This window comes from Diadema setosum, chromosome 20, assembly GCF_964275005.1.
Source record: "Diadema setosum chromosome 20, eeDiaSeto1, whole genome shotgun sequence".
Lineage (NCBI taxonomy): Eukaryota > Metazoa > Echinodermata > Echinoidea > Diadematoida > Diadematidae > Diadema > Diadema setosum.
The window spans coordinates 24,729,423-24,756,652 of NC_092704.1; the positions used below are offsets into that span (position 1 = coordinate 24,729,423).

At 39.2% G+C, this 27,230-nt stretch overlaps 2 protein-coding genes across 3 annotated transcripts in view; one reads left to right on the forward strand and one right to left on the reverse strand.

Moving 5' to 3' along the window:
• Positions 1 to 10,483, forward strand: part of LOC140243752 (potassium/sodium hyperpolarization-activated cyclic nucleotide-gated channel 4-like) — a 26,309-nt gene extending 15,826 nt beyond the window's left edge. The window contains exons 5-12 of one of the 2 annotated variants that reach the window (XM_072323418.1): positions 363 to 438; positions 1,157 to 1,306; positions 3,478 to 3,696; positions 4,257 to 4,403; positions 5,457 to 5,697; positions 6,368 to 6,463; positions 7,157 to 7,235; positions 10,091 to 10,483. In XM_072323418.1, coding sequence (XP_072179519.1) covers positions 363 to 438; positions 1,157 to 1,306; positions 3,478 to 3,696; positions 4,257 to 4,403; positions 5,457 to 5,697; positions 6,368 to 6,463; positions 7,157 to 7,235; positions 10,091 to 10,217 — 1,135 coding nt within the window. In that variant the 3' untranslated portion in view covers positions 10,218 to 10,483. Of the gene's footprint in view, positions 1 to 362; positions 439 to 1,156; positions 1,307 to 3,477; positions 3,697 to 4,256; positions 4,404 to 5,456; positions 5,698 to 6,367; positions 6,464 to 7,156; positions 7,251 to 10,090 lie in introns of both variants that reach the window. The other variant, XM_072323419.1, reaches the window with a different exon arrangement.
• LOC140243751 (NADH-ubiquinone oxidoreductase 75 kDa subunit, mitochondrial-like) overlaps positions 10,440 to 27,230 on the reverse strand; it is a 36,109-nt gene continuing 19,318 nt past the window's right edge. Inside the window, exons 5-18 of the mRNA XM_072323416.1 lie at positions 26,679 to 26,821; positions 25,862 to 25,925; positions 25,239 to 25,293; positions 24,445 to 24,611; positions 23,261 to 23,410; positions 22,503 to 22,562; positions 20,674 to 20,759; positions 20,027 to 20,222; positions 19,268 to 19,492; positions 18,206 to 18,359; positions 17,506 to 17,617; positions 14,663 to 14,726; positions 13,222 to 13,356; positions 10,440 to 12,426 (exon numbers count right to left, since the gene is read on the reverse strand). Coding sequence (XP_072179517.1) covers positions 12,280 to 12,426; positions 13,222 to 13,356; positions 14,663 to 14,726; positions 17,506 to 17,617; positions 18,206 to 18,359; positions 19,268 to 19,492; positions 20,027 to 20,222; positions 20,674 to 20,759; positions 22,503 to 22,562; positions 23,261 to 23,410; positions 24,445 to 24,611; positions 25,239 to 25,293; positions 25,862 to 25,925; positions 26,679 to 26,821 — 1,758 coding nt within the window. The 3' untranslated portion in view covers positions 10,440 to 12,279. The remainder of the gene's footprint in view (positions 12,427 to 13,221; positions 13,357 to 14,662; positions 14,727 to 17,505; positions 17,618 to 18,205; positions 18,360 to 19,267; positions 19,493 to 20,026; positions 20,223 to 20,673; positions 20,760 to 22,502; positions 22,563 to 23,260; positions 23,411 to 24,444; positions 24,612 to 25,238; positions 25,294 to 25,861; positions 25,926 to 26,678; positions 26,822 to 27,230) is intronic.

Sequence of the window (27,230 nt, forward strand, 5' to 3'; positions counted from 1 at the left end):
CTGTGTAACAAAAATGTTTCTTTGAAAACCATGCGAATTGCGCTGGTAATACGCCAATTTGGTAATGCTTTGAAATATATGGTTATGATATATGTTGCCTCAAAGTATGTATATTAACGAGCTATTCTACTGTTGCATTCTTCTGCATAAATACATTTCAATCCTTGGTATCCAGTTTGTATATATGCACTGTTCAAAGTCACCGGGCAAGCCTCTGACAAGTTTTCATGATAATGTAAGTGAATCCGTCTATTGTGGCGCAATAGCTATTGAGAATTTGCCGTGTAAATGCAGATATACTCTTTATTGTTCTTCTCGCTCGTTCTTGTTTTTTTTTTTCACAAATTGTCTTTCTCGTATAGACTGACCAAAGTACTCAGCTTGCTAAGATTACTGCGACTATCACGTCTTCTACGGTACATCCATCGTCTAGAAGAGGTATAGTTGGTAACCGCATGTTTCGTTTACTTATTTATCTGTTTTTTGTTTTGATTTGGACTAATCGTAAAATTTGTCGCCTTTCTTTTCTGTGTACAAAGTCTATGGAATTGGAGTTTTTCTCTGAAAAGTAATAAGACTCTTTTAGACTTGCACAAACGATAGGACATCCATATCTAATGCAGTTCGTAACAATTGCAAAATAGTTTGCCACTGAACGGCAGTTGAATTGAGTGGCGACAAAAAGAAAACACAAAATAACACGATAATGCCTTTTATCAACAGTGTATAGTACGAAAGAAATGTCTTTGTGATAGCAGCGGTGATCCAAAAAGTGTCGCGAAAGAATGAAGTGCATACAGGATTGTTGTTGGATGAGTATTACAAGATAGTGATTTCTTCATACTCCTCCCAGCACAGCGTAAACCATAAAACAGAAACGGAAAAAAAAATATCAAAGCCGAGGAATTCCGTAATTGATTCAACCAGTAATCAATCGATATCGCCGTAACACCACTCAATCATACATCATGCCTCCGCCATTTGGCTTCGAAAAGCATCCACTTGAACACCGCCGTACACTCATGGTATTTGTATTCGTACCGTACAGTACTTGAAAGCTGTACTGTGTTACTAATGCCTGCATCGCTCTGTTTGTTTGTTTGTTTGTTTGTTTTTTCACCGTGGTGATCCGCATGTGGTCATCGTCCGTCGACAGCTGCTGAATGTGGAGTCTGCCGTGATCCGCATCGTTCACCTCGTCCTCGTCATGCTCCTACTCATGCACTGGAATGGCTGCATTCAGTTCCTGGTCCCCTTTTTTCAAAACTTCCCGCCCGACTGCTGGGTTGTCATCAACGGTCTGGAGGTAAGATTTGCATATTCATTAGGCCTTGTATATACAAGCCTATACATACTGGCCAAAATGGGTCGGTCATCCTGCATTCATATTCTTCTTTTTTTCTCTCTCTCTCTCAGAGACACGCGTATTCAAATAAGGAAATATTAACAAATTTTAACCGAAGATCCACGAAAGTTTCGATGCGTTTTGTACGGTAAGTACTCAAGTAAAGCTAGAATTTGTTTACTTTAATCTTAGCATTTTTATCGCCTCTTTTAGAATACTATATACTCAACCCTGCGCGGAGATCAAAAAAAGCAGCTTACGTCTCTGCGATGAAAATTCGCAAAGCAGTGCGTCTTCATTATATAGATGATGACTGACGGGGGGAGGGAACATACCGAATGTTCCAACCGAAGGGTTTGAAATGCTATTGAGGGAGGTTATAAGTCCCGAGACGAAGTCGAGGGACTTATAACCTCCCTCAATAGCATTTCAAACAATAGCATTTCAAACAACAGCATTTCAAACAACAAAAGTCATCATCTGTTATATTATATGGGTTAGTCAAATCACCAGCACAACGCACTCGATCGCTCGCGCAGAGCCAAATCCACTGTGCGCGGGTCCTTTAAATCACACTTTCGTACGCATTACAATAATCGGTCATCTGCTTTTTCACATTGTATGGAAAAGGCAAATTTATCCTATCGATTGCGTGAAAAATATGATCGTTCAATCGTTTGGTATCGCTTGTCATTTGTTACGTGAATACGTTTTCCCATGGGAGAACATTACAAAGATGTTCTGCCCATGGGCGAACATAACCAATGTGCCTCCATCACGTGACTGTGTTTAGCCAATCATAAATCGGTATTTGACTAACCCATTTAATATAAATCATTGTCAAAACAAGGGTAGGCCCTCTAAAGTAAAATATTAATATCAAGGACAATATTGATCCTATAAATAGAAATGGATTTTGTACGGGAAGTCACCCTCATCAGCTAGTGCTGACCATTTCAGATAAAGTTGCCATTTCTATGTGGGTTTTCTTTCTTCTCCCGATGTACATCGTAGTAGGACCTACATGTGGTACGACAAAGAGCTGGAGCATTAGTTATTACAATGTTATTGCAGGTGAAGAATGCATAGCTAATGTCGCGCATGCGTATTTCGGACCACAAGGACACACATATTGCTTAGACTCTAACGGCTGCGCAAATACCGATCCTTCGCGGACGAAAAAGAAAAGGGGAACATTCCTCGCAAACGACAAACATCGGGTTCTCCCAGGCGACAAGTTCAGCACTTTAGTCTCGTCACAAAGGCTTGCTGAAATGATTTGGCGAGCATTCTGTCGTTATCGCTAGTTTGACATTATTTCAGGACCACATATCACGTGATGTGAACGGCTGACAAACGACTCTACGTGCTGTTTTATTTTGCTGCTACAGAAACTTGAGTACAGAATGTCCTCGAGAAAATTCCTTGTGGGGCAAACCATCACTCATAACATAAAGAAAGGCATAATTCACATTTTCAGCGACGCACGGTAAACTTGGGTGCGATGATCCGAGATATAAACGTTTTGTTCTTCATAATCATCAACAAAAGTTTAAACTCTCAAAGTTTCCGCTATAAAATCTGGGGTCAATGACTGTTAAACAGTTGGACAAGCTGTCTATCATTATAAGATTATTATCATTGTTATCATTGTAAGGTTTACGCCTGTAGTCTATAGTATCTTGTGTGACAGTTCGCTTACAAATTTAATAGGTCCCTTTCAAAATTAGCGCTCATTTCGTGGAGGCTGTCAAATCATATTGTTTTAATCAAGTTAAACAAACTCTTGGATTATCTCACTTGAATTCTCAAATCAATCAATGATCAGTCGTTAGTAACTTACCATTTCAGACTGTGTAACCACAGGTCATTATGTGCAGGCTGGCTTACCCTATAGGACTGATCCCTATTACAAAATGCACGTTTTAATATCATGCCATAAATATTGTATTTCGTTTAAAATGGATTTTTTAAATGCAATAAAGTGCAATTAAATCAAGTACCGACGTTGGACCTATAATATAGCCGATAATATTTGAGATCTGAACAGCGATGTCCGTTGAGTGCTTTGATACAAGGGAAGCTGCGATACACCAAAATGAAACTACTGTAATTCTGATTTTGGTCTGCAGAACGCCAGCAAGATGGAGCAGTACTCGTGGTCGTTCTTCAAGGCGATCTGTCACATGCTGAGCATTGGCTTCGGCCGATTCCCGCCGATGAACCTGACGGAGATGTGGATGACGACGTTCAGTATGATGCTCGGCGCCACATTCTATGCGCTGTTCATCGGTACCATGTCAACCCTGCTGCTAGCCGTGGACGCGTCGGGCAGACTGTACAACGAACGGGTAAGCGACTTTGCATGTGCACTCCGATACTTTTACGACATCTGTAACTCTGTGAGCATACTGGTTTTTATCTATGTCTACTAGTATTTAGTCACTGAGGAACCAAACAAAATATGCACTTGGCTTATATCAGAATCAATACCAGAAGAACAGAAGAACGCCGATCATGCATACTAGTATTTTTTTTTCGAGACTTGTTCCAAAGATGCCGCTCAGTTTAAACCAAAAGGTTTACAAAAAGACGCGAATGGAAGACATTACGAGAAAGGAAAGACGTACAAACGTTTTTAAGCAAAATGACTATTACATAATGCAAACAGAATCCTTAAGAAATTCTTAAATATTCTTCTGTAGTTTGTCTGGTGACGAATATTCCTGAAATTGCTGTACAATCACATAATGTAAAGTTTCATTAATAGCAACAATAAGAAAATGGCTGTAGCAGAATTCGAGTAGTAATGTTCATTTTCACATTGCAAAGAGATGACACTTAGATCTCGCTGGATGACGCAAAAGGGGCAGTGTACGCCTCTCTTTGTATTGCTTGCTAAACCTGTCAGCTAAACCAAGTCAAGGAATACCTGAGATTCCGCAGAGTGCCGATGAAAACGCAGCGACGGGTGCTCACTTACTACGAGCATCGCTACCAGAGGAAGTACTTCAACGAAAGGATAATCCTCCAGGAGCAGTCGCATCCAATCAGACGGGTAAGAGCTTTTTCCATGGAGACTGGGCGTTGCGCGCAAGACATTGGAGTTTAAGCGAGCCACTGCCAAATGCTCCACTTTCGGCATTATGATCTACAGCATTCTCACGTATAGCAGTCGAACTCATATAGCAAAATCGTAGATCTTTAGGATTATCAGTTTCGTAATATAGAACCGAGTAAAACATTCAAAGCAGCTTTACGAGGCAGGCTTTCTATTTCGTTACCATATCGATGATGTGGAATCTAATAGCATTCATAATTGAAATAAGGGGGAATCTCCCTATAAAAGACCACTTTTCTTCCCATGCATGGATTTACCTAGCATGACTAACATGAAAAAAAAAAGAATAACAAATGAATGAATAAACGAATAAATGTATAAATAGATAAATAGATAAATTTCCACATCTGATGAGTCATCTACATGTAGATTTCCATAATGGATATCATTTAAAACAGATTACCTGCGAATTCTGCGAATTCTTAGCGGTTGCCAAGGGGCAGTCCGTCTTTCTATTTCGTGACATGACATTTGCTCCTGCGACAGTTGCTCTGGTCTTGTTTTCTTCAAGGACTTGGGTTAGGGCTAGGGTTGTGATGGGACTTTAGTTTAGTTTGATGCGAGGATTAGGATTAGGGCTAGGGTTTCGTCTGTGGGTAGACTTTATGTTTGGCTTATAGCGTGCAGATATTTCATGGGAGCAATATTGTCGCAGGAGCAAGTGTCATGGAACCCTCTGTTCATCTCTCATTATCTTCTTTCCTCCATGGGGGCGCTGTGGCATAGTGGATAAGACTCCCGGACTCCCAATCGGAGGATCCAAGTTCGATTCCCGCCAAGTGTTTACGTCCTTGGACAGGATATTTTTACTCCCATGTCCCTCGACCCAGGTGTATAAATGGGTGCCTGGCGACGCTGGGGTAGTAATAACAATGGCAAGACCCTCTGGTAGAGCAATGGCAACACTGCCCTGGGAGAGGCTACCCTGGATAAAGAAGACCTTATTGTTATCATTTCTCTCACCGTATTTTTCCCTTGTGTGCTCTGCAGGAGATCTTGCAGCACCACTTCACAGCGTTCATCACCAAGGTCAACTTCCTGAAGGAGGCCGACCCCGACTTCGCCTTCGACGTCGTGGAGAAGCTGACCTTCGAGGTGTTCCTCGAGGGCGACATCATCATCAAGGCAGGCAGCTTGGGCGGGGCGATGTACTTCATTGAGCACGGCACGGTGGAGGTGTGGGTCGACGACCGGGTCGTCAACCGACTCAGTGACGGCGACCACTTTGGGGGTACGTGAAGTGGAAGTTCATAATTATCTGAAATGGATCAACTATAGCTGTGATTATCATGAAAACCCTGACATCATTCCAAATTTGTAAATCCATTTTGGTCAGGTCGATGACGTTTACGCGTTTTCTCCCCTCCTCCCTGCGTCATCTTTGGTTGAAAAAAAAGGATAACAAAATTAACCTATTTGTTCCCTTGACAGGGAAAGTAGGCTTATTAGAGAAAGGATGTATAATCATCTGTAAAAAGCAGTGTCACTGTTGCAGCTGCGTAGAAGCAACTTAGCCGTAAGTATATTATACTGGGCGGAAATTATGTTTCCTTCGCCAATTTTATGAATGATCTGGTTCTGGAGTACAGAAGTCATCGATATTAAATTAAGTTTGTGCAACTGTAGGCACACACACAAAAAAATATAAATAAAAAAAACCAACAAAACAACAAAAGCAAGCACAACTACAACAACAGCATGGTTACAGACCTGTGAGTTCTAATGGATGACGAAATGTCATTTTAATTCTTCGACAGTCGATATCAGTATGACTTTAAATGAGTATCAATGCTATCGAGTGTATATATATCGTTGTTTTATGGCGATCATGCGTCAATTTGATTCTTTGACAGTCGACGTCAGTCTAATTGGAAATGATTATCAAATTCTATCGATTACAGAGATATCGTTGCTGATTGACGAGCGGCGAGTTGCTTCCATTGTCGCTGCCACAACGTGTGACGTGTTCTGCCTCAGCAGGGAGGACTTCTCCAAAGGTATTTTAAGTAAACATCTTTATTCACCAGACTGACTTAGCACCACGATTTGCCATTACTTGTGTCCCATTAAGTGTATATTGCCCATCCGCCGAAGAGTAAATGTAGTCAATGCATGATAGACATATTGCGGCCGGCTCGAGCGACACCGCAGTAAATATGTCATACACAAACCGATCCTCGTCGGGATCGGTTCGGTCTATGTAGCGCACAAATTATATTATTTTCTTTTCATTCATCATTCGTTTATTTTATTTAATCACGGTACTGAACTTTAGCCACGGCTGTTTTTCAGCTAGTCCGTGTTTCCGTCCATTCTTCGCGGAGCTACACATACGTTGACTACAAAATGATAGTCACACTGCTAGAACAATTTAAAACGTCCCTCACAGGTTTAGTAGATAGTTTTTTTTTGTTTTTGTTTTTGTTTTTGTTTTTTTAATAATGAAAGCAAGAGATTATTCGGCAGATTATCAAGCAGAGGGTAAAACTCATAGCTTAATACAGTATTTCTAGTTTTGTTTAGTTTAGCGTTCATAATGCTCATTACGAACTTTAATAAGTAGGTCATAATTATTTCGTCAAAGTGATATCGCTGTGAGGATTTTGTGATCTCGATCTTACTAGATGAATTGAAATCGCTGTTGTTTCCTTTTTGTCTTTGTGTGGCTTTGTGCGGTGGCTGTGAACCAGTTCTCAAGGCGTATCCAGAGATGGGAGCTAGAATGGCGGAAATCGCTCAGGAGCGCCTCAACACAATCGATGAGAACGAGTAAGCGGTTCCAATGCAAGTCATTATGATTCTCTATCTTCCTTTTGCATGTTTTTACGTTCCTGGTATTTTGAGAAAAATACAGTGTAGTGCATGTCTATCTATCTATCTATCTATCTATCTATCTATCTATCTATCTATATCTATCTATCTATCTATCTATCTATCTATCTATCTATCTATCTATCTATCTATCTATCTATCTATCTACTTATTTGATTTATCAATCTATCTATCTATCTATCTATATGTCTATATATCTATATATCTATATATGTATATATCTACATATCTATCCGTCTGTGTGACTTTCAGTATACGTCATATATTGAGCAAGTCTAATTTTTCTTTCGCAAATATAGACACTTCCCAACAATTGTGAGTGGTTAAATTCGCACTAGTCTACGAGTAAGGCAGTGGAAGCATATATGTACACGCGCACGTCACATTTATTCTTGCCAGGATCAGAATCAATATTTTCATGTGTTTTAAAATTCGTGAAGAGCACCCGACTCGCGAAATGCGGGGGAAAAACGGCGAATATATGGCGAATACAGTATCTATTTATCTCTCTATCTGCTTACCTGTCTGTCTACATAAAGTGTATTCTCTTCGTATGAACTTCTAAAGTATTCTCAGTTCTCTGAAGGCCTGTTAAACTATTTCGTGGAAAATTTTAGTTTATTTGTACAGTAATTGTACCTCACGGACTTGCTGAAAACGGCCTAGCAGCCGAAAACAGCCTAAAAGCCGAAGAATTTTTTTTAATCTACCCCACCCCCCCCCCCAAAAAAAAATACATAATCATATATATATATATATATATATATATATATATATATATATATATATATATATATATTATATATATATATATATATATATATATATATATATATATATATATATTTATATATATATATATATATATATATATATATATATATATATATATATATATATATATATATATATATAGATATACTGCAAGAGATGGTTCCTTTCCTGATGAAGGCCTGATGACAGGCCGAAAACTCGACTGATAAAAAGGGAGCTCAAGAGCAACGACCGCCTCAAGTCTTAATTTCTTTCACTATACATGTATATATTTATACACACACCCGAACGCAAGTATTTTCTGATGTCGTGTCTTTCCCTGTGCAACAGGTATGCGGTTATTCCGTTCACCCGTCTCTTCCAAAGCACCCTACATAAAATTTGATGACTTGGATCCATTCTATCTGGCATTAATTAGTTGTTGCTATGTCGGAGATACCTATACGGTATAATGTTCATGAAACTCGATTGGTTAGCTTAATAAATCAGTCTACAGTCACGCACTTAAGAGTAGAATATACTCAGCATTTTGTCTCATTGCCATGGAATGTATGGGATACATTTTGAAATGTACGTCAGTGGTAGGACTCGTTAAATTCCAATCACTTATTTCTGTCGATGGAATCTTATTCACAATTGTGAAAAGCAAAATTATTTTTCATATGAGACATATATTTTGAAGTCTATAGCCTCAAAGATTTGCCAATCCAAAACGAGAACATTGTAAGTGTTCGGGTGTTAGTGTGGATCTGCTTATGAGGATAATTAAAAGCACACCAGTTGCAATTAGCAGCCACAATTCAGGGGCAGAGCCAGGAATTCTGTAAAGGGGAGGTGCCTTTACAAAATTACACGTCCCAGCTTTTTTCTTTTTTATTTCTTTTGTTTTAACAAAATACTAAAGGGGTAAGGGGGGCATGCGCCCGGTGCACCCCCACCTGGATCCGCCACTGCACTTATATGCATGGTAACTACCCACGTAATGATATTTATGATCATTAATGTGCTGTACATTTACAGTTGTGATATACATGTATGTACTGAACTAGGTGTTACAAAAAAAAATTTCCCACTTTTGATCCTTAATAATTAAAAAACAACAACAACTATTTATCAGATAACACTGGCATTGATATGAGCAATAACTGAATAGTGCATAATTTTGTTGGAGGTACACGTAATTCATAAATGATAGCATAAATCAGTTTGATTAAATTCAAGATTCATTTTAAAGTTAGGTTTAAGATTTTGCTGTTTTCAACCCTCTGAACAAAACTTAAATTTTCCACAGGGGTCAATTGGTGTGTATAAGAATGTGTGTTTAATACCCTGACAATGGTCCTGAACAATGGCCAGGATTGGAAAGCTCTATTACACATTCATGAGAAATTCCACTATCACAGCTAGTCTTTATTCATCCTGAAATGTGGTGTTTATGCAAGCACATGAAAACATATGCTTATGGGTTGTTGTTGTTTTTTTTCAAGTGCATGCATTTTACCCTTTACCATGAATTCAGACTAGCAGTGTCCAGGGCAATCCATCATGAATTATTTATAAAGCATTGATGTGCCTTGGAGCAAGAGTCCAGAAGCCTAGTCAGCACAGCTCTGACAAAGATGGTATGCGCAGTATTCGTGTCCATTGTTCAGGGCCATTGTCAGCACACACTCACATACACATCATTGGTTCTTGTGTAAAGTTCAATTTTGTATAGAGGGTTCAAATTTGACCATAATCTAGAACTTAACTTAAAAATTAATCATGGATTTAACACAATTGATTCATGCTCTCATATTCAAATCACCTCAAACTACAAGTAAATTGTACACTATTCAGCTATTACTCATATCAATGACAATGTTATCTGATGTATAGTTTTCGAACTACAATATATTAAGGATCAAAAGTGGGAAATTTTTAATTTAAACACCTAGTACATGTACTATAATATATTTACAATTATGATAAGACTGTAGTGCACTTTACAAAATTTTTCATACGCCTCTCACATGCAGGGAATCGACAGGGCAACCAAACAGCAATGCCAACAACCGCACCGAGCCAGACAACAAGAGTAACAAAAAGGACAACAAGCAGAAAATCAACGACTGGCTGAAAGAAAATTTCGCCCAGCAAATCTGAGGGAGATTCAAACTTTTTGTACGACAACTCTTCTCCTGCAGCAGAAATCTAATATTTGGAGAAATTATATTTCCTACCGACATATGGCTGTGATATTGATTGGCTGCTCGATCACGCCATACGCTTGACAGAGATTCCGCCCATCAGAAAACAATGTGTCACGCTAATCAGAACACTCTCCATCCAAGTACTAGAAATCATGGAGTCATAGACCCATCGCAGTACTTTTGATAAAGTTTATTCCGTGCCATACAAATCTACTATATCACCAAAGCGAAATGTATGACAGAACAAGGAGATATCGTAATTCCAAAAGTATTTCATCTCTTACTGTTCACAGCATATTCTCATGTCAAAAAAAAGGGGGGGGGGGAGAAAGCTTGCAGAAAGATATGAAAAATGAAATGCCAACAACCGACTGACACTCCTAGATTTTATTCAACTGTTGCAGTCAAACAAAGGACTATGTGTGTGTTAGCTTCTTAGGTATGTTGCAAAAAACAGTAAGCTGTAATAAATTATGACTTCAAGTAAATGTGACAAAGTGTGTTTTTTGTCTCTGTACATGAGAAAGTTGTGTATTACATTCAAGATTGACATTGGCACCATGAGACAACTTTCATAACGGGCAAACAGCAAGCAATGATCAATTGTGCGTCAGATGGATGTATGTCTACGAGATGTGACAGACAGATGAACATGAAAAACTATTCCATCTTAGGGTGGATGAGAATCGTCATCTATCCAATATGTGCAGATTCCACTCGACAAAATACTCATTACTGGGAGGGCGTGAGGAGCTGACGTATTGATAATGTTCCCGTCAATGTCGCTTTTCTGGTCTGGCTCTGGCAATGCTCATTGGCAATTCCACAGCAGTTTTTTTTTTTTCAGCTGCAGTGCTCTCCAAAGCCATATTGTTTGTTGTATGAGAGTATGACAAGCATTTGAACCACAGTTGAGCTTTATAATATACACACTACTACTGACAGAATTCAATTATCTTGCAGCAATCTGCATTTTGTAGTCGAATAGTGACTGGGAGTAAACAGCCAGGAGATGTTTTGCTTTTTGCCAATTACAGTAAATAAAGGTAGATAGCTTGTACACAAAAACCAGAATATTCTGTTAAGAATCTAACAGGGTAATTCAATTTGCCTAAATTGATACCATAAGACTTGCTTGGTTTCCAGTGTGCAGTGCACATCTGCCAATTTACTTTGAAGTCACAGAGGACTTACTGTTGGACAAAAATGCAATAGAATAACTCCATAATTATTCACTTTAAAACATCTTTTGTTGCTAATGAGATAAGTATTGCTTTAAATGGGTCAAGAAGAACTGCATGAGACTTCTGAACATGAGCATACAAGTTAACTTGTACGTTCCAGTAATGATGACTAGTGGTTTAGAACACACAAGCACTTTGGGAGATTTGATAAATCAAGTCAAGATTATTACAGCACAACATAAGTTTGTAATTATTATTTACAATTCAGGGAAGCTCCTATCAGCATCGCTGTATCTGTCATCATCACACATTTCTCTCTGGAAAGAGACGACTCTTTTAGACTTGCAGAGAGGATAGGACATCCATATCTAATGCAGTTTGTAACATATGCAAAATAAGTTTGCCACTGTGCTGCATTAAAATTCACTCTTCAATATACAATATCATTTACAGTGCCCAACCCACACTTCAAAACTCTTCTGTAGTGTATAAAACATGCTCTATACAGCACCTGGCAGGGGTGACTGACAGAAATTGCCACTGCGCATCATTGCTCTGGGCATCAAGCTTTATTGATCAGACAATTGAGATCTAGGCTGGTAGCTGCTTAACCTTATGTCTGCGAAGACAATGTTTGCCTGTGTTGGCACAACCAGAATTGAAGACTACAGGTAACAAGGACTTAAAGGTAGCAAGAGTCAATCACATGATTTCCTCTCAAGCTATACTGGTAACAACGTTTTTAAGCAAAGTTCTCCAAAAGATGAAGTTCAGCTTTCGACAATGTGGGTGGGGCACTCCATGCTTTTGGGGCAAAATCTTGCTATATGGTTATTTCTTCTGTGATGCCTGTGTTGCAGCCTGGACACACTTAGCCATGGTCTGGGATGCCCGGCTGATGGCGTCTGTCATGTAGAAGTCTTGTAGGGCAGTCTGTCGGACTTGGAGGGGAGCGTCGGACAGCTTGGCACTGACCGTCTGTGGATGGTGACACAAAGTGCAGCGTGAAATAAATATGCTTGACCATGCCCTCCTTTTCAACACCTAAACAATGTATACTTGCACTAATAGTTGGATACATCATGTTCACATGCCTTGAATCAGAGATGAAGTTAACCCGTTGAGGACGAGCTCAGAGTAAACTCGGGCAAGTGTCTATGGGAAATGCGTGTTGTAGCAATATCAGCCCATTCTCAACGGGTAAAATGAGATTATTTCAAAACAAATGCAACATGAACAAGACAAAAACCTGGAACTCTTCACAGTAGATAAATCCTGCTTGTATGTGATAAAACATAGTGATATAACAATCATGGCTTAAGTGGCTAGCCTAAAAATTAAATCATTTTGTGCAGTTGACTCCCATTATAATGAAGTCCTCAGGGCCAGCAGTTTCCTTTTGCTATATTGAAATTTTGTTATAATCAACCAAATAAAGTGTATAAAGATGTGTGGATGATAAATTTGTGCCTAAATTTTTATTTCGCTATAAAGGGAATTTCTTAATTATCATGTTCTCTATAACAGAATCATCGCACAAATAAACTTGTGTGAAATTATTTGTCTTTATACAAAGTGCATGAGTTGGAAGACTGATATAAAAAATAGAGAAAAAGAAACCATTAAATGGCCCAGGGGAATTCATTTCATTTGACATAAAATTTATTACAAAATGAATTAAAGAAGGAAAACAAAACATGAAATGGCCCTGGTAACTTATTTGAATAAACCAAGAACGGCTAAGCGATATGTAAGTATATACTGCTGCTGTACCTTGCCAAGCACTTGGGACTGCTCAAAGAAATTGGCCTCCTCCACATCACCGTAGCGTGTCAGGTTTGGTGAGACCTCACTAAGCCTGTCCCTCACTTCCTGGATGTCATCGTATGGAAGCTGCTGACCGGCAACCTGTAAGTAAGGAAAGAAAGATGTTTGGTGTTTGATATCAATTGGTTTATGGACGGAACTTCGATATGATCAGAAGAATACACATTTTTCTAGAACAACTTTGGAAACATACACACTTCCCCCTCCTCATACAGTGCACTGCCAATGTCATGAATACGGCTGTAATGAAATTTCATTAAAGGTAGGGGATACCTTTTACAGAACTCCCAAAATGCAGCAAAACATTAAATATGAACCTCAGGGGACTTGTTTAGGCCACTGCTTAGAAATTTGGAAGTCAACAGTTATCTACAATTTGAATAATGCACAAAACTCAACTACTCACTAGTTCTGTGTGTCAGCCACACTTAAGCCTTTTTGTTGCAGTCTTCTGTATTTTTTATCTATAAACACAAATCTAAAAGTATAAGAGCTGATGTAATAACATAAAGAGTGTGTGGCAAGAATGTATATAGAAATGTTTGATGAAGTTTTGATGAACTTTATTCACAAAATATACATGATGGACACACATGCAGTGCATGGGTCTGCAAAGGTAGCCTAGTAATGTACTGGAATTTACGGTGAACCCCGAAAAAAATTAAATTCAAAATCTAACGGTCAATAAAAATGTACTAAATGTTACCTTCCACTTTCAATACTTTATGGGAGTTTCTAAAATGATACTCTCTTCAACATACCACTGTGTTTACACAACTCTTCATTTAAGGCATGCAAATGGGATTCCCTATCTTTAAAACAAAGTAAAAATTTGATCCCACAATCATGATCCACATTTCTTTAAATACTTGATTTGTTCAGCTGTACGAAAAAATAGACAAAAGAACACTGCTGTTCCTCAAGACTTTGTTGTAACGAGAGTGGCCTGTACCACTCTTCACCATACACAGACAAGAAAAATGCTTGTCAGCCTGCAACACACAATTTCTGTATTATATCTATCTCTTTTGTGGTCCTCCTTTGTTTGTTTGTTTGTTTGTTTTTTCTACATCTCTCTCTCTCTCTCTTTCTCAACACTCTTTCATTCCTGAAGACATCTTAACTGCTGAAATGTGTAAATACACTTGATCTTACATTAGAACATCAGTCAAAGAGCATGTTATTCTTCTGAAACGTAACTGGATATCCACAATACCAGTTATGGTGACATGGGATCATCAAATTGTCATTGTCATTGCATAGTCCACATTAAAGTTGGTGCAAAGAGCAATGCCAAAGTGTGTACTTACATGAAAAGAACATGCAAACAAACAAACAAAAATAGTCTCTTTGCGCTAGTTATGGCCTGAACTGACCACCTACTCACCTCAGACAGAGCCCTGAGTATCTTCCAGTCTTCACGGGCAAAGCCTGGAGGACTGACCGCTAACCTGTGGGTCAGGGAAGGAGAAAATACTTGTTTAGTTTGCATTCAATTCTTTAACAATCACATTGCTCTATTCCATTATGTAGTTTGCCACTGGGAAAATCACATGTCAAATCTTCATAAATTTCACATCCCCCTCAAAATCTTATAAATTTTGCTGACAGTGTTAATTTGAGGAGATGAGAGAAGTGCTAAATTAGAAGGAACACCATAATGTCTGTCACTCAAAACAGTCATGATCGACTACATAATTAAATATCTACTGAAGAGTGCATTTTTGTTGGACATTCAAAATTTCAAGATCACTGGAATGTCCATCAAATCTTCTCACTTTGTTAACCTTTCATTACAATTGCAAAGGCGACATTAATTAATTTGCTTGTAGTGATGGGCGATTCACAAAGCACATGTTCCCTTTGATCACGACTTTTTATAGAAGCTCCAGACTTTTCTTGCTCTTACTATGGCGCAATTCTACATTGCTCTGTCATTCACAAATCAGGTTGGAAGTTTTTCTCCAACACTTACTATGAGGTTGCTTAATAGCTCAAAAACAAATTGAAAACATCCATTCATTCATTTATTCATTCATTTTTTCATTCATTCATCCATCCATCCATCCATCACTCAATCATCCATTCATTCATTCATTCATCCATCATTCAATCATCCATTCATTCATTCATTCATCCATCCATCCATCATTCAATCATCCATTCATTCATTCATTCATTTATTCATCCATCATTCATTCATTCATTCATTTATTCATCCATCATTCATTCATTCATTCGTTCGTTCTGTCATTCATTCATTCATCCATCCATCCATCATCCATCCATCATCCATCCATCCATCCATCCATCCATTCATCCTTCGTTCGTTCGTTCGTTTGTTCGTTCGTTCGTTCGTTCATTCATTCATTCATTCAATTTGCCTTATTTTCACAAGGTGGCTCCATCAGTTAGTTGAACACTAATGTTCATGGAGGCCCTTGCATGAACAATATACAGCTATTATAACATGTTCCAAATGTCAAGTGTTCATATATACTGGGTGATTTCAAGTTCGGTGCTAGTGCTAGTGCTAGTGCTAGCCGCCAAATAACAGCCCTAAATCGACCTCCAACACCGACAGTCAGATTAATGAGGCGATACCGATCAAAATTAACGATCACCAGCACTAGGTGTTGGATCACAGCACCGCGAGCTCCGCGGGAATTCTCGCTATCGCAAATGACGTAAAAAGTACCCGGATGTTGATTTAAGCGTCATTTACGGTGCATTACGGGATAGTCCGGTAGCAAAGTCACTTCCGTTCATACGCGCATGATACGCGACTAATGCTATTTACACACACAACCGACTGTATTCTACGTGTACTTCCTGTTTTCTCGACTTGAATTACAGCTTTGATATGATTTGAAATTTCTCCATTCTAAAGAAATTGCTGTTAATACGACTATTGGTTGTTGCTGCGAAGCTGCTATGTGTTGTTCGCACAACAATAAATGAAAAAAATCTGCAGAAATAGGACCCTTACTGGCATGCGAGACGTGACGTGGCCGCATGGGTGAAGTTTGCGGGTGACTCCACAGCGCAGTACGTGCATGCGCGACTTACTAGTAGTGGTAGTAGGCCTAGTGCCTACGTACTTTGGTACTTACTTGGAAGAAGTTGCTTCGGAGACAGGATAAGTTCGAGATCACGGTTCGTTCGCGATTGTGTTTGCGACATTTCGACAGAGAACAAATAAAAAAAAAAGATGGGCATTCCATGACAATATCCAGGTGGGTGAATATTTTCCAGCATATTTTCAGCGTATGCAGAGATGACTGATCTGTGATGTGCACATCGCATGATCAAGCAGTACGCTGTACCGGTATGTGTTAGCTTATGCGTGCAGTGGTGTATGCTAATGCAAGGCCGGCCGCCGGCCTAGGGCAATGCATGCGGGGACTACAGTGTACAGCCGCCTATATGCTGTACTAGTATCCGTGGTCGGCGCGGCGCTATAGGTAAGGTACACGTACGCGCACGCTAGCGCTGTGCAAGTTATGCCCCGCGCCGGAAGTGCCCTTGCTACGAAGTGCACTAAATCTTGACGAAAAAGCCACATCCGGGTACTTTTTACATCATTGGCGATGGCGAGAATTGCGCGACGAAAAAAGTGATGGCGCATAGTTAAAGTCAAATACAAAAAGATATAGCCAAAACTGCTTAGTTTTAGACACGTAACGAGGAAGACTGATTAAAATGCCACAAATTTCATCCCTTCTTTAAAACACAATTATCTTTATTTTGCTCCCAGGCTCAGATTTCTATGGCCATGTCTGTAGTGTTCGTGTTCTTTACGTGGGCAACCACTGCATTAGCATAGACTTTGCACGTAAAACGTGCATCTCTTATGGAAGTGAATACGGGTCTCGCACGGCAACGCTAACACCAGCACCGAACTTGAAATGAAGAAAATGATAATCCCTAGGGGCTAGTGTTAGTCAATAGGGAAAAAGCACGTAAATCGCTAACACAGACAGCGGAGCTCGGTTCAGCAGACGACATTCAACACCGAGCCCACCCAGCACCAGCAACCAGAAATACGTCATAATTTTGAGGTCAACTCCCAACACCGACGTGATTTCAAGTTCGGTTTTATCGCCGGTGCTAGTGCTGGGATAGCACTAGCACTAGCACTAGCACCGAACTTGAAATCACCCAGCGAGTCTGCATATCAGTACCCTAATACAGTTCTGGGAGCTAAAATGTGTTGACTGTGTTTCTAACCTGGTCTGCTGTGCCCTGCCTTCTGTGTTGATGTAAGTAGCAGTCTTCTCTGTGTAGGCTGCACCTGGAAGGACCACATCAGCCATGGTGGCTCCCGCATCGCCATGGTGACCTGATAAGCACAAGGAGACAGGTTAATGGTATTTCTGAATAGAATATGAATTCTAGGCTCTTGCACAAGTCAATATACACAGTGACATGATAGAATTGTTTTTACATCATCACAATTTCTGATTATTAACTAAAAGGAAAAGGAAATGAAAACATACAAATTGTATTACCTAGAATTGAACAGACAAGTTCACAAAACAAACATCCAGATTAAGTAACAAACAAGAAACTGGTAGGTCATTGTCATCTATTTTGACAAGTGCTACATTCCGAAATGAAGAAAGAGTATGCTAGAACTTGAAGCTTCTACAACATGTCTGTGATCTTGGGACTCATTAATATTCCATCAAAGTAACAAAAGTAAATTCATAAATGGTATTTCTGATCCTAGGTCTGGGTGAATGGTATAACATCATCTTAAAATTTTAGAGGAGTTCATCTGTGATTTAGAGTGCTGTCACCTTTCCCTTTAAGCTGGCATTTGCAATTGGCATTCTGGCTACACAAACCTAGTCCCATCCATATCATTTGGTGTCTGTATAATGCTAACAACAAGAGGTACGCAAAGGACACATTTATGTAAACTGACCTTGGTAGACAACAAAGCAGTCCTTGGGAAGGTCGGCCCTTGTGATTGTTCCCTCGTCAGCTCCAAGTAGGAACAGGACCTTGGGCTTGTTCTCACGGATGTAGTCCACACCGGGCCTGTAGCCCAGGTCCAGAGCAGCTACTTGGCTGGCAACCTAGCAAACAATGTAGCAGTCATGCAGTGGTTTACACAGAAAAGTGCCTTATGTGATCAATTTTTGTGTGCCAATTTGAGTATGATTGATCACATCTTCAAAACATCTCAGTTTCGATCAGATTTTGCTCAAACTTTCACTGTCCTGTCCCTCTCATCTTTCTACTTCTATTCACACAAACTAATTCTCAAGGTGGATTTCTTCTTAATGCATGAAGATAAGTCAAGCACAGTACTTGCATCAATTTCAACTGGCAGAATATGAGAACTTTCTGATTTTTATAATAATCATTAATCCTAATATCTTTCACATAATGGAGGATGTGTTTCCAAAGTCTTAGAAAATATACAATACTCTTAGCCTGACAATACAGTTAGGCCCATGGTGATGAATAAAGCAAATCCTAGCTCACTTTGTTTCTTGTTTTGATAATACTTCATCTCATTTTGAAAGGTACATTGCCATCTAAAATTTCATTCAAACATACAGCTACATAAAAGACTGCACAAGGCTTCAGATTACAGAGTCCAAAATAGAAAGTTAAAGGGATGGTATAGTTTTGGTTCAGATGGGGATTTAGCTTTCAACTTTTGCATAATAATCAAAAACCACTTACCAGTATATCAAAGAGCATACAATTCTACTAGGAATCAAGTTTATATGATGAAAATTGGTTTTGAAATGGCTGAGATATCCAATTACAAATTAAAACAAAGTTGTCCTAATAAAAGCTGGTTTCACCTCTTAATGTAGGAGATATTTATATGTTTGTATAGTTGTAAAGTAAATTATCAGTACATGTATGTATGAGTATAAGCGCATATTACATATATTTTTCTTCCCTTCATGTGGGTCATAGTCATTGCCCATAGTGGATCCACCAGCAAGAAAGAGCAAAGTGATCTCACCCTGTGCAATACATTGAGGACCTTCCAGCTCTCGGGGGCACCGCTGCTGACCCTGGCGCTGTGAGCGAGGGAAGACACGGCGGCGTGGATGGCCGCTCCGTCCTCTCGCTGGAGGGCACCGCTCCCGACCACGATCATGGGGTTCTTGGCCGCCTTGAGGGTCTTGGAGAAGGGGTGGGAGCCATTGGCCAGCTGCTCCAGCACTGCCACAGATTCTCCCACGTGCTGTGCAGGAATGATGGGTGGAAAAGATTGAGAAAAGGAGGGGACCAACTGATTAAGATGTAAACTGATGATGATGATGATTATGATGATGAAGATGATGATGATAATGATATTAATAAGAATGATAATACTAACAGTCACAATACCACCACTTCTATTAATATTAACCTATTGAGGATGGGCTAATTTTGCTACAACACGCATTTCCCATGACTTCTGCTGGAATATACTCAGGACTCGTCCTTAACGGGTTAATGGTAAGACTAAGCATCATTATATATTAACAATTATGATGGGTATGATTATAATACTGGAGGTAAACAAACAAACACGAACGTGCATGGCAAAAAGAATGTAGGTCACAGTGACAGTGATATACAAAGAGTTACAGATAACATGAGAACAGAAATCAGTAGAATCTACTATTCAAAGAAATATTTATACACCAATTTACCAAAGACACTGTATTGAATCAAAGGGCCTTGATTGTCAAGATAAAACTTTCCTAGGAGATGAGAACCACAATGTTCTTACCTGGTAGTCATATGTGAGGTCCACCTTGGGGCCCACCATCGCCACCTGGAGGTCGTTGTGTATCCAGCTCTTGCGGATACGGGCGTTGAAGAGCGGGGCCTCGTACCGAGGGTTGGTTCCGACCAATAGGACGAGGTCTGCCTCTTCCACTCCAGCGATGCTGGTGTTCAGCAGGTAGTTGGAGCGCAGGTCAGTTCTGGATTGGGGGCAATTCACATAGAGATACCAAGAATTCAAATACAGATACCAGCATTCAATGTAGTCTAGCCATTTAAAGTACCTCCATATGACAAGTTCTCTTGAAACTAGTATCTATCATCACAATGTCTGAAATTTTAAATAATTTATCTTGATTCGTAACTACAAGCTCACAGGAATATGGTACTTTTGATCTAGCTGCCTTTTCCCTCAGAAAGAGCAAGTATTTTGCTAGTTAAAAATCACACATCAGTCATGTGGAGGTTGAGAAAGCATTTCACTCACGCAATGGCAATTCTTGATTATTAGTACACTACAAAGTTGCAAATCATTTCATCGTCGAGTTACACATTACTTTCATCATCAAGTTGTACATCATATTTATGATATGTAGCTACTGTCTGCTTCCAAGAGAAAGCATTGTGATCATTGCAGTGTTTTTAACTGACCCTGCTGCATCCATAGGGAAAGTTTCTTCTGTGCAAAGACCCTCAGACCCAAGTCTGTTGAGTAGATCCTTGAGGGCAACTAGTGCCTGCAGAGGAAGAACAATAAAAGGTCATATGAATGCTGCTTGCATCATAGTATTTGATATCCTTTTTCACACATCTTAACCTTTGGTATGCATTCATATTTCTTACATTCAAATTAGATGTATGTTTAACAAGTACGTCCCTGTATTTTCTCAGCTAAAAATATAGGCCTACTGTTAACAGGTTTTATTGATAACTTTTAAGGTTACTCAATTTAAAAGCAACAAATCTGATTAAGCGGTAGCTGGGTCTACTTTTCTCTCCTTAAAAGGCGACTTTTGCAGAATTGACACATACTCCACTGTGCGAAATCTTCATTATTTATACAATCAGCACATCACACTGTATCCTTTCACAGATCAATTTCATTGCTACCAAACATTGCAATCATTTTCTATGGGAATACAAAAATTTACTTACAAAATTCATCCCCTATCGAAAACACGTGCCAAGCTACTCTGTCACAGTTCATGTCAGTACAACATTTGAATGGATTCTTTACTTTGGCCCTGGAGGCTTTTATACATTTACTTTCACCACCACTACATACGTTTTAAGGTCAATCAAATTTATAACACTGCCACAGCATATCCAAGAGCCACTTAACTGTTGGACAAAGGGCACTGCCACATAAGAATATTTTAAAACTAGAAATGTCGCTACGGCGACTGGTGTATGCCTCCGCCATAATACATGGTTCTCCTAATAGGTCTATAGTACAATGTCTTGACAATGTGTGAGGACAGTTTCACACAATTGGCAAAATATTAAAATGACAGGTTTGCCACAAATGTGCTGAATGTTCACTTTCCTATAACTAGGTTCAATTGGATGAATGATTAAAACACCAAGAGTGCAGGTATTTGGGGGAACTGATGATTTTCACTTGACATTTGACCCTTTTACAAGTTTATGCATTGAGTAATTTTCAAGGTATTGAGAAAAAGTATAATTTCAGTATCAAATGGTAAAATAGTATTATCGAAACCTGGCCTTTGACCTTTGACCCCACAGTTCCAAAGAGAATCACTGTTAGGTAGAACATGCATAAATATGTAAGTTTCATGACAATACCTTGAGTTATTTTTGAGATATGGAGGAAAAAGTGCAATTTAGCACTTTCACTTGACCTTAGACCTTTTGACCTTTGACCTTTTGGCAAGAAACTTCCCACAGAATATATATTGGGTTATACATGCATACATCAAGTTTTAAAAAAATCCTTCAGGCACTGCATAAATATAAGGAAAGTAGTTATATTTTGAGGAGTTGACCTTGACCTTTGACCCCTGACCTTTGACCCATGACCCCCAACTTCCCTAGATAATCACTGCCCATCGGTACAAGCATATATACTAATTTCCATGAAGATACCTTGAACCATTTGCGAGATATGGAGAAAAACATGAAATTTCAATTTTTTTTTCCACAAAATAACCTGTGACCTTTGACCTTTGACCCTGTGACCCTAAAATCCACACAAAGTATCATCCCCCAAGGATATACCCTCATACCAAGTTTGATGCAAAACCACCACACGGTTCTTGAGATATCGACAAAAACAAAACGGGACGGACGGACGTACGGACGTACAGACGTACGGACGTACGGATGTACGGACGGACGGACGACCCGAAAACATAATGCCTCCGGCCACTTCGTTGGCGGAGGCATAAAAAGGATAATTCTAGCTTTCATCATATATAATTGTTTATTTTTTCTTCTACGGGTCCTTTTGTCCTTACCTCAGCATCCACCTGGCCACCAGCAATGGCTGCAACCTGACTCCCATCAACTCCAGTGAGCTGGAAGAAAATAAATATGAATAGGTATCTTTCATAATTCCAAACATATATGCGAACAATTAGTCTCATGACATCTTTGCACCACAGCCATAGTATAGTTTTGGTTGAGACCTAATTTCAGGTTTCTAACATTTTTTGTTGAGATAATGAGAAACCTCTCATTAAATGTGAAAGAGCAGTTAATTCCAAGAGGAATTCAATGTTTATTTGATGAAAATTGGTTTTGAAATGGCTAAGATATCCAAATCAAAGCAATCCTAACAAAAGGGGAACCACATTTTATTAGGATCACTTTGTTTTGCTTTGTTTTTTGATATCTCAGCCATTTCAAAACAGATTTTCATCAAATACACTTTGAATTCCTCTTAGACTTGGAGACTTCTTAGCATTTCATGAAGTGGTTTCTGAATATCTTGCAAAAAGTTAAAAGCTGAATTCTCACCTAAACCAAAGCTATACCAGCCCTTTAATATCAGGAAGATTTCAAAGAGCAGTAAAAGAAATACTTGTGTGCTATATGCAACTCAATGGGCAAAAATAATACCCAAATCGGGGAGGCTTTCATACATACAACGCTCTTGTCAGGACATTATCACGACGAGATGTTCAAGGTTTTTGGGAGCCCCCTTGCAGACTCAGGGAGGTTTTGGGAGCTTTGGCATTGCACAGGTCCTTCAACCCAGGGTGAAGAGTCTTACCTCGGACGCCACCCTGGTGAGTGCTTCCTCCCAGTCAGTGGGGGTGAGGTTGCCCTCCTCGTTCTTCACCATGGGAACGGTCAATCTCTGCCGCTTGAGGCCGTCATAGGCAAACCTGCTCTTGTCCGACAACCACTCCTCGTTGATGTCCTGGAGATGGCGCACAGTGGAATACAATGGAGGGTTTTTTTTTAATGCATACACCACATATTTAGCGAGTCTAAATTTTCGTGAATCAGGGCCCCATTTCATAAAAGATGTTAGGATGGCAACTCTTGCTGGAATGGCAACTTCCAACAGCAACAGCCAATCACAAAGCTGGACTTTTGTCGTTGTCATGACAATTGCCGTTCCAGCAAGAGTTGCTATCATATCAACTTTTTATGAAACGGGGCCTAGATGTCCCGATGATTTCACGAGTGGAGTACAGTACCGAGCAGAGAAATGTATATGTGCACGTCACATTCATATCAGGATTAGAGTCAATATTTTCGTGTCTTTAAATTCAGGAATAGCATCTGACTCGCGAAATTTGCGAAAATGAAAACCTCGCGAAATATTTGCCGTATCCAGTACTCACAACACACACACACACACACACACACACACACACTCTCTTTGTCATTATTATAGACACACAGATACACCTGCTTGTAAAGACAGCAGAAGGGAAGCAGAAGAGGTTTCCTTGTGTAGGTGGCCTTTCTAGACAGGTTCATGAACATGGACTGTGCTCTTCAGAGAAAGCAAATTTTGGTGGTCTTAATGGGCAGCTGGTCCTTATAGGCAAGTGGTTACAGAAGCAGGCTTGACTGTATATCATATCATTTTACAGATATTTATTGGTTCATGAAAACATATAATGTACCTTCATCTTACTTCAGTTTAGCTTTATAATTGTGAGGTGATAACATCATCAGCTCATTTGCATATATTCATATCAACTGTTTCAGGATATGTTTTGCGAAATTAGCTCATCTTTAAAATTTCGTAACTTCCTTATCTTTATTCCCATTTTGACACTATTTTCATTTTTTGTGCTTGTTAATTGTATTTCATTGATATCAACCTATTTCTGGTCAAGAATTCTCCATTGATTTTAATGGTCTTTTGAGAAGGTGGTCCTGATGGGATTATGAATGAGCTGAGAAGAAATAAACTGAAGTAAAACTGAACCAACTCACCTCATTCATCCGTGGCAGAATCCTCATGACCTCTCCTGACCTGGTGCTGACCACGATGTTGCTTCCCACAGCGTCCATCACATCCACGGAGTCGATCTTGCGCGTCTCCCACGGACGAGCGGTAAAGGCGTACGGCTTTGACGTCAGCGCTCCCACAGGACATAGATCTGAGGCATGAGACATGTGAAACCTCATCTTTCAGTTACATGTCTATGCTTCTGTTTAATTTTGTCTTCTATTCAATTCACACTATCTATATCAAGTAGCCATTCAGTAGTTTCTGCAGGTAATTTATGAGACTACAGCTCCAACTCAATTATGCTCATCACACTGTACATTTTCAACTGTCATATCACAAACTCACAAAATACAGCAAAACCTGTCCACAGTGGCCACCTAGGGGAGACAAAAAAAAAAAAAAAGGTGCCCACTATTGACAGGTGGCCACCATAGACAGGGTCTTTAACAAGGTTCTTCTTTTGAAGGTTTTTTTAGGGGGTGGCTGTGTATGATAGGTGGCTGCTATAAACAGGTTCTGCATTCAGTGCCACTAGACATAATAAACACAACACAAAGTGGATGGCAGTATTTTCTACAGAAGATATAAACTGCATCAGCATCATCATATTGAAATTTCAAAACATACACATCTAACCACATTAATGTCTTCACCAAAATATATTATGTCTGCACAACATTCTTACTTCTATATTTGAAAGTGTTTGGAAGAGGACACACAGGTGGGCACATTAAAAAAAAAAACCAGAAATGAACATTCGGATCAGGTATCTTACCAATGACATTTCCTGATAGCTCGGAGGCAAACATCTTTTCAATGTATGTTCCAACCTATTGAAAAAGACAATACATGGCAAAGTACAATATTAACAAAACACTGCAAGAATTTTTGATTTGATGCACAGATGTTAGAAATAACTATCTTTTCTTCTGAAAAGGGATAATAGTAATACCTATTTATCACCCCATAACTGTGGTTCATCCACTTGTGAAATTGGCTAACAAGTCCAAATTTGTAAGGTATTATCATCACAAAATGTATGGCATGAACAGCACTCAAGCAGTATCTAGCTATCTTCTTTTTTCATTATGTTGCTATAAACATGATTTCAACATTTGAAGAGTTTAATTACAAAAGAAGTGCCATTTCCAAACATTTTATAATAAGTCTATCGTCAGATAGAGGAAAATAAAACCTTTCCAGTTATACCTCACTTCTTACATAACAAGGACTATTCTTGAAGTTACGATGAAAGGTATCCCATATATTCTTATTATTTTCTATGTCTTATAGCAGCTTTGATTTCAAGTATCTCAAATTAGCAAGAATGGAGTTAAATCGTTTTGCAAATACACTCTTCCATATGTTTCAATGATTTTGACTTCTCACAATCAGTACCTGCATATCGCCTCCTCTTCCTGTGGTTCCAAGATCATCCACACCAGCAACCTCACTGGCAAATCTTTAGGGACAAAAAATGACATGAACAAGTAAGAAATCATTGTTGCTGACGAACTCCACAAGTACAAGTCTGTTACAAAAGTGGACATGATGGAGCCATAATCAGGATGATAATAACACGAATGAGTAAAAGAATCATTATACTGATGCTGAAAACAAACTCTATACGAAAGTCTGTTACAAAAGTCGAGTACTACCCAAGAATAAGACCATGACGGAGCAATAATCACATGACATGTAAGGAACCAATCGTGTTAAGCAGCCAACAGATGAGAGTGTTATGTGTATGCTACTTTACAAGAGCTTCATGTTATCGAAACTTGCTTGGGGATTGTTAGAGGATATACCAGGGTATGAGTGTGTGGAGCATGTGTCCTAAATCAAATTCACCAATCCAGACTCGGTAAGAACTGTATTTGCTGTAACAACAATTGTATCGAGTTGGAAGGGACGACAGAAAAACAGATTTCAAATATCCCTAGCTGCAAAATATTTAGTTTCTCAGAGCTTTCTCAGGGAAGATGGCAGAAAGCCCCCAATCATGCAAGCATATAATGGTACTGAAAATATAATGGTAATGAAAATATTGCTTGGTAATTGCACACATCTACTTCATTCAAACATAACATAATACTAATTTATCAATTTCATGATAGCAGATGATGGTATGAAAAAAACTGGAGTGGCCTGAAAATACAGAGATATTGCTCTGTGACATCTTACCAAGTTTTGCAGAAGCGCAAACATTTCTTACCTGATGCAGCGAGTGCAATGAATACACCTTGTCATGATGGTCTTGATTAGGGGGCCCACATTCTTGTCCTCCACGGCCCGCTTTCCTGAGAACTGGTTGTCTACAAACCGACTTCTGTCGCTACCAAATGCCAGGGACTGGTCCTGTTGGCAATACACAGAAAATTTTGATACAACTTTTCTTATGCCTACTTATATGCAGGCAAGCTGATGAACATGCTAATTGTCTTGACACGAACTGTATGCCACAGCATGCTGATTACAATATGCACATTTTACTATCACTTGGTGTAAGTTTCAGAACAGTTAAAAAATTTTCATTTGAACTCTCAATCTGCACCATATTATATACACCATTTCAGAAATACTTTCTCAACTTTCCATGAAGTCCTTGATAATCAACTGTGAGCATAATGTATTGACATATTTGGAGCAGAGGTCTTCAATGATTATCTCTTTCAGTAAGTGTAAAATGAGAACTTCGTACAAAAATGAGTGCGCAATACAGACTATGCATAAAACCTTCAAGCGACACATAAAGACTATGCATAGG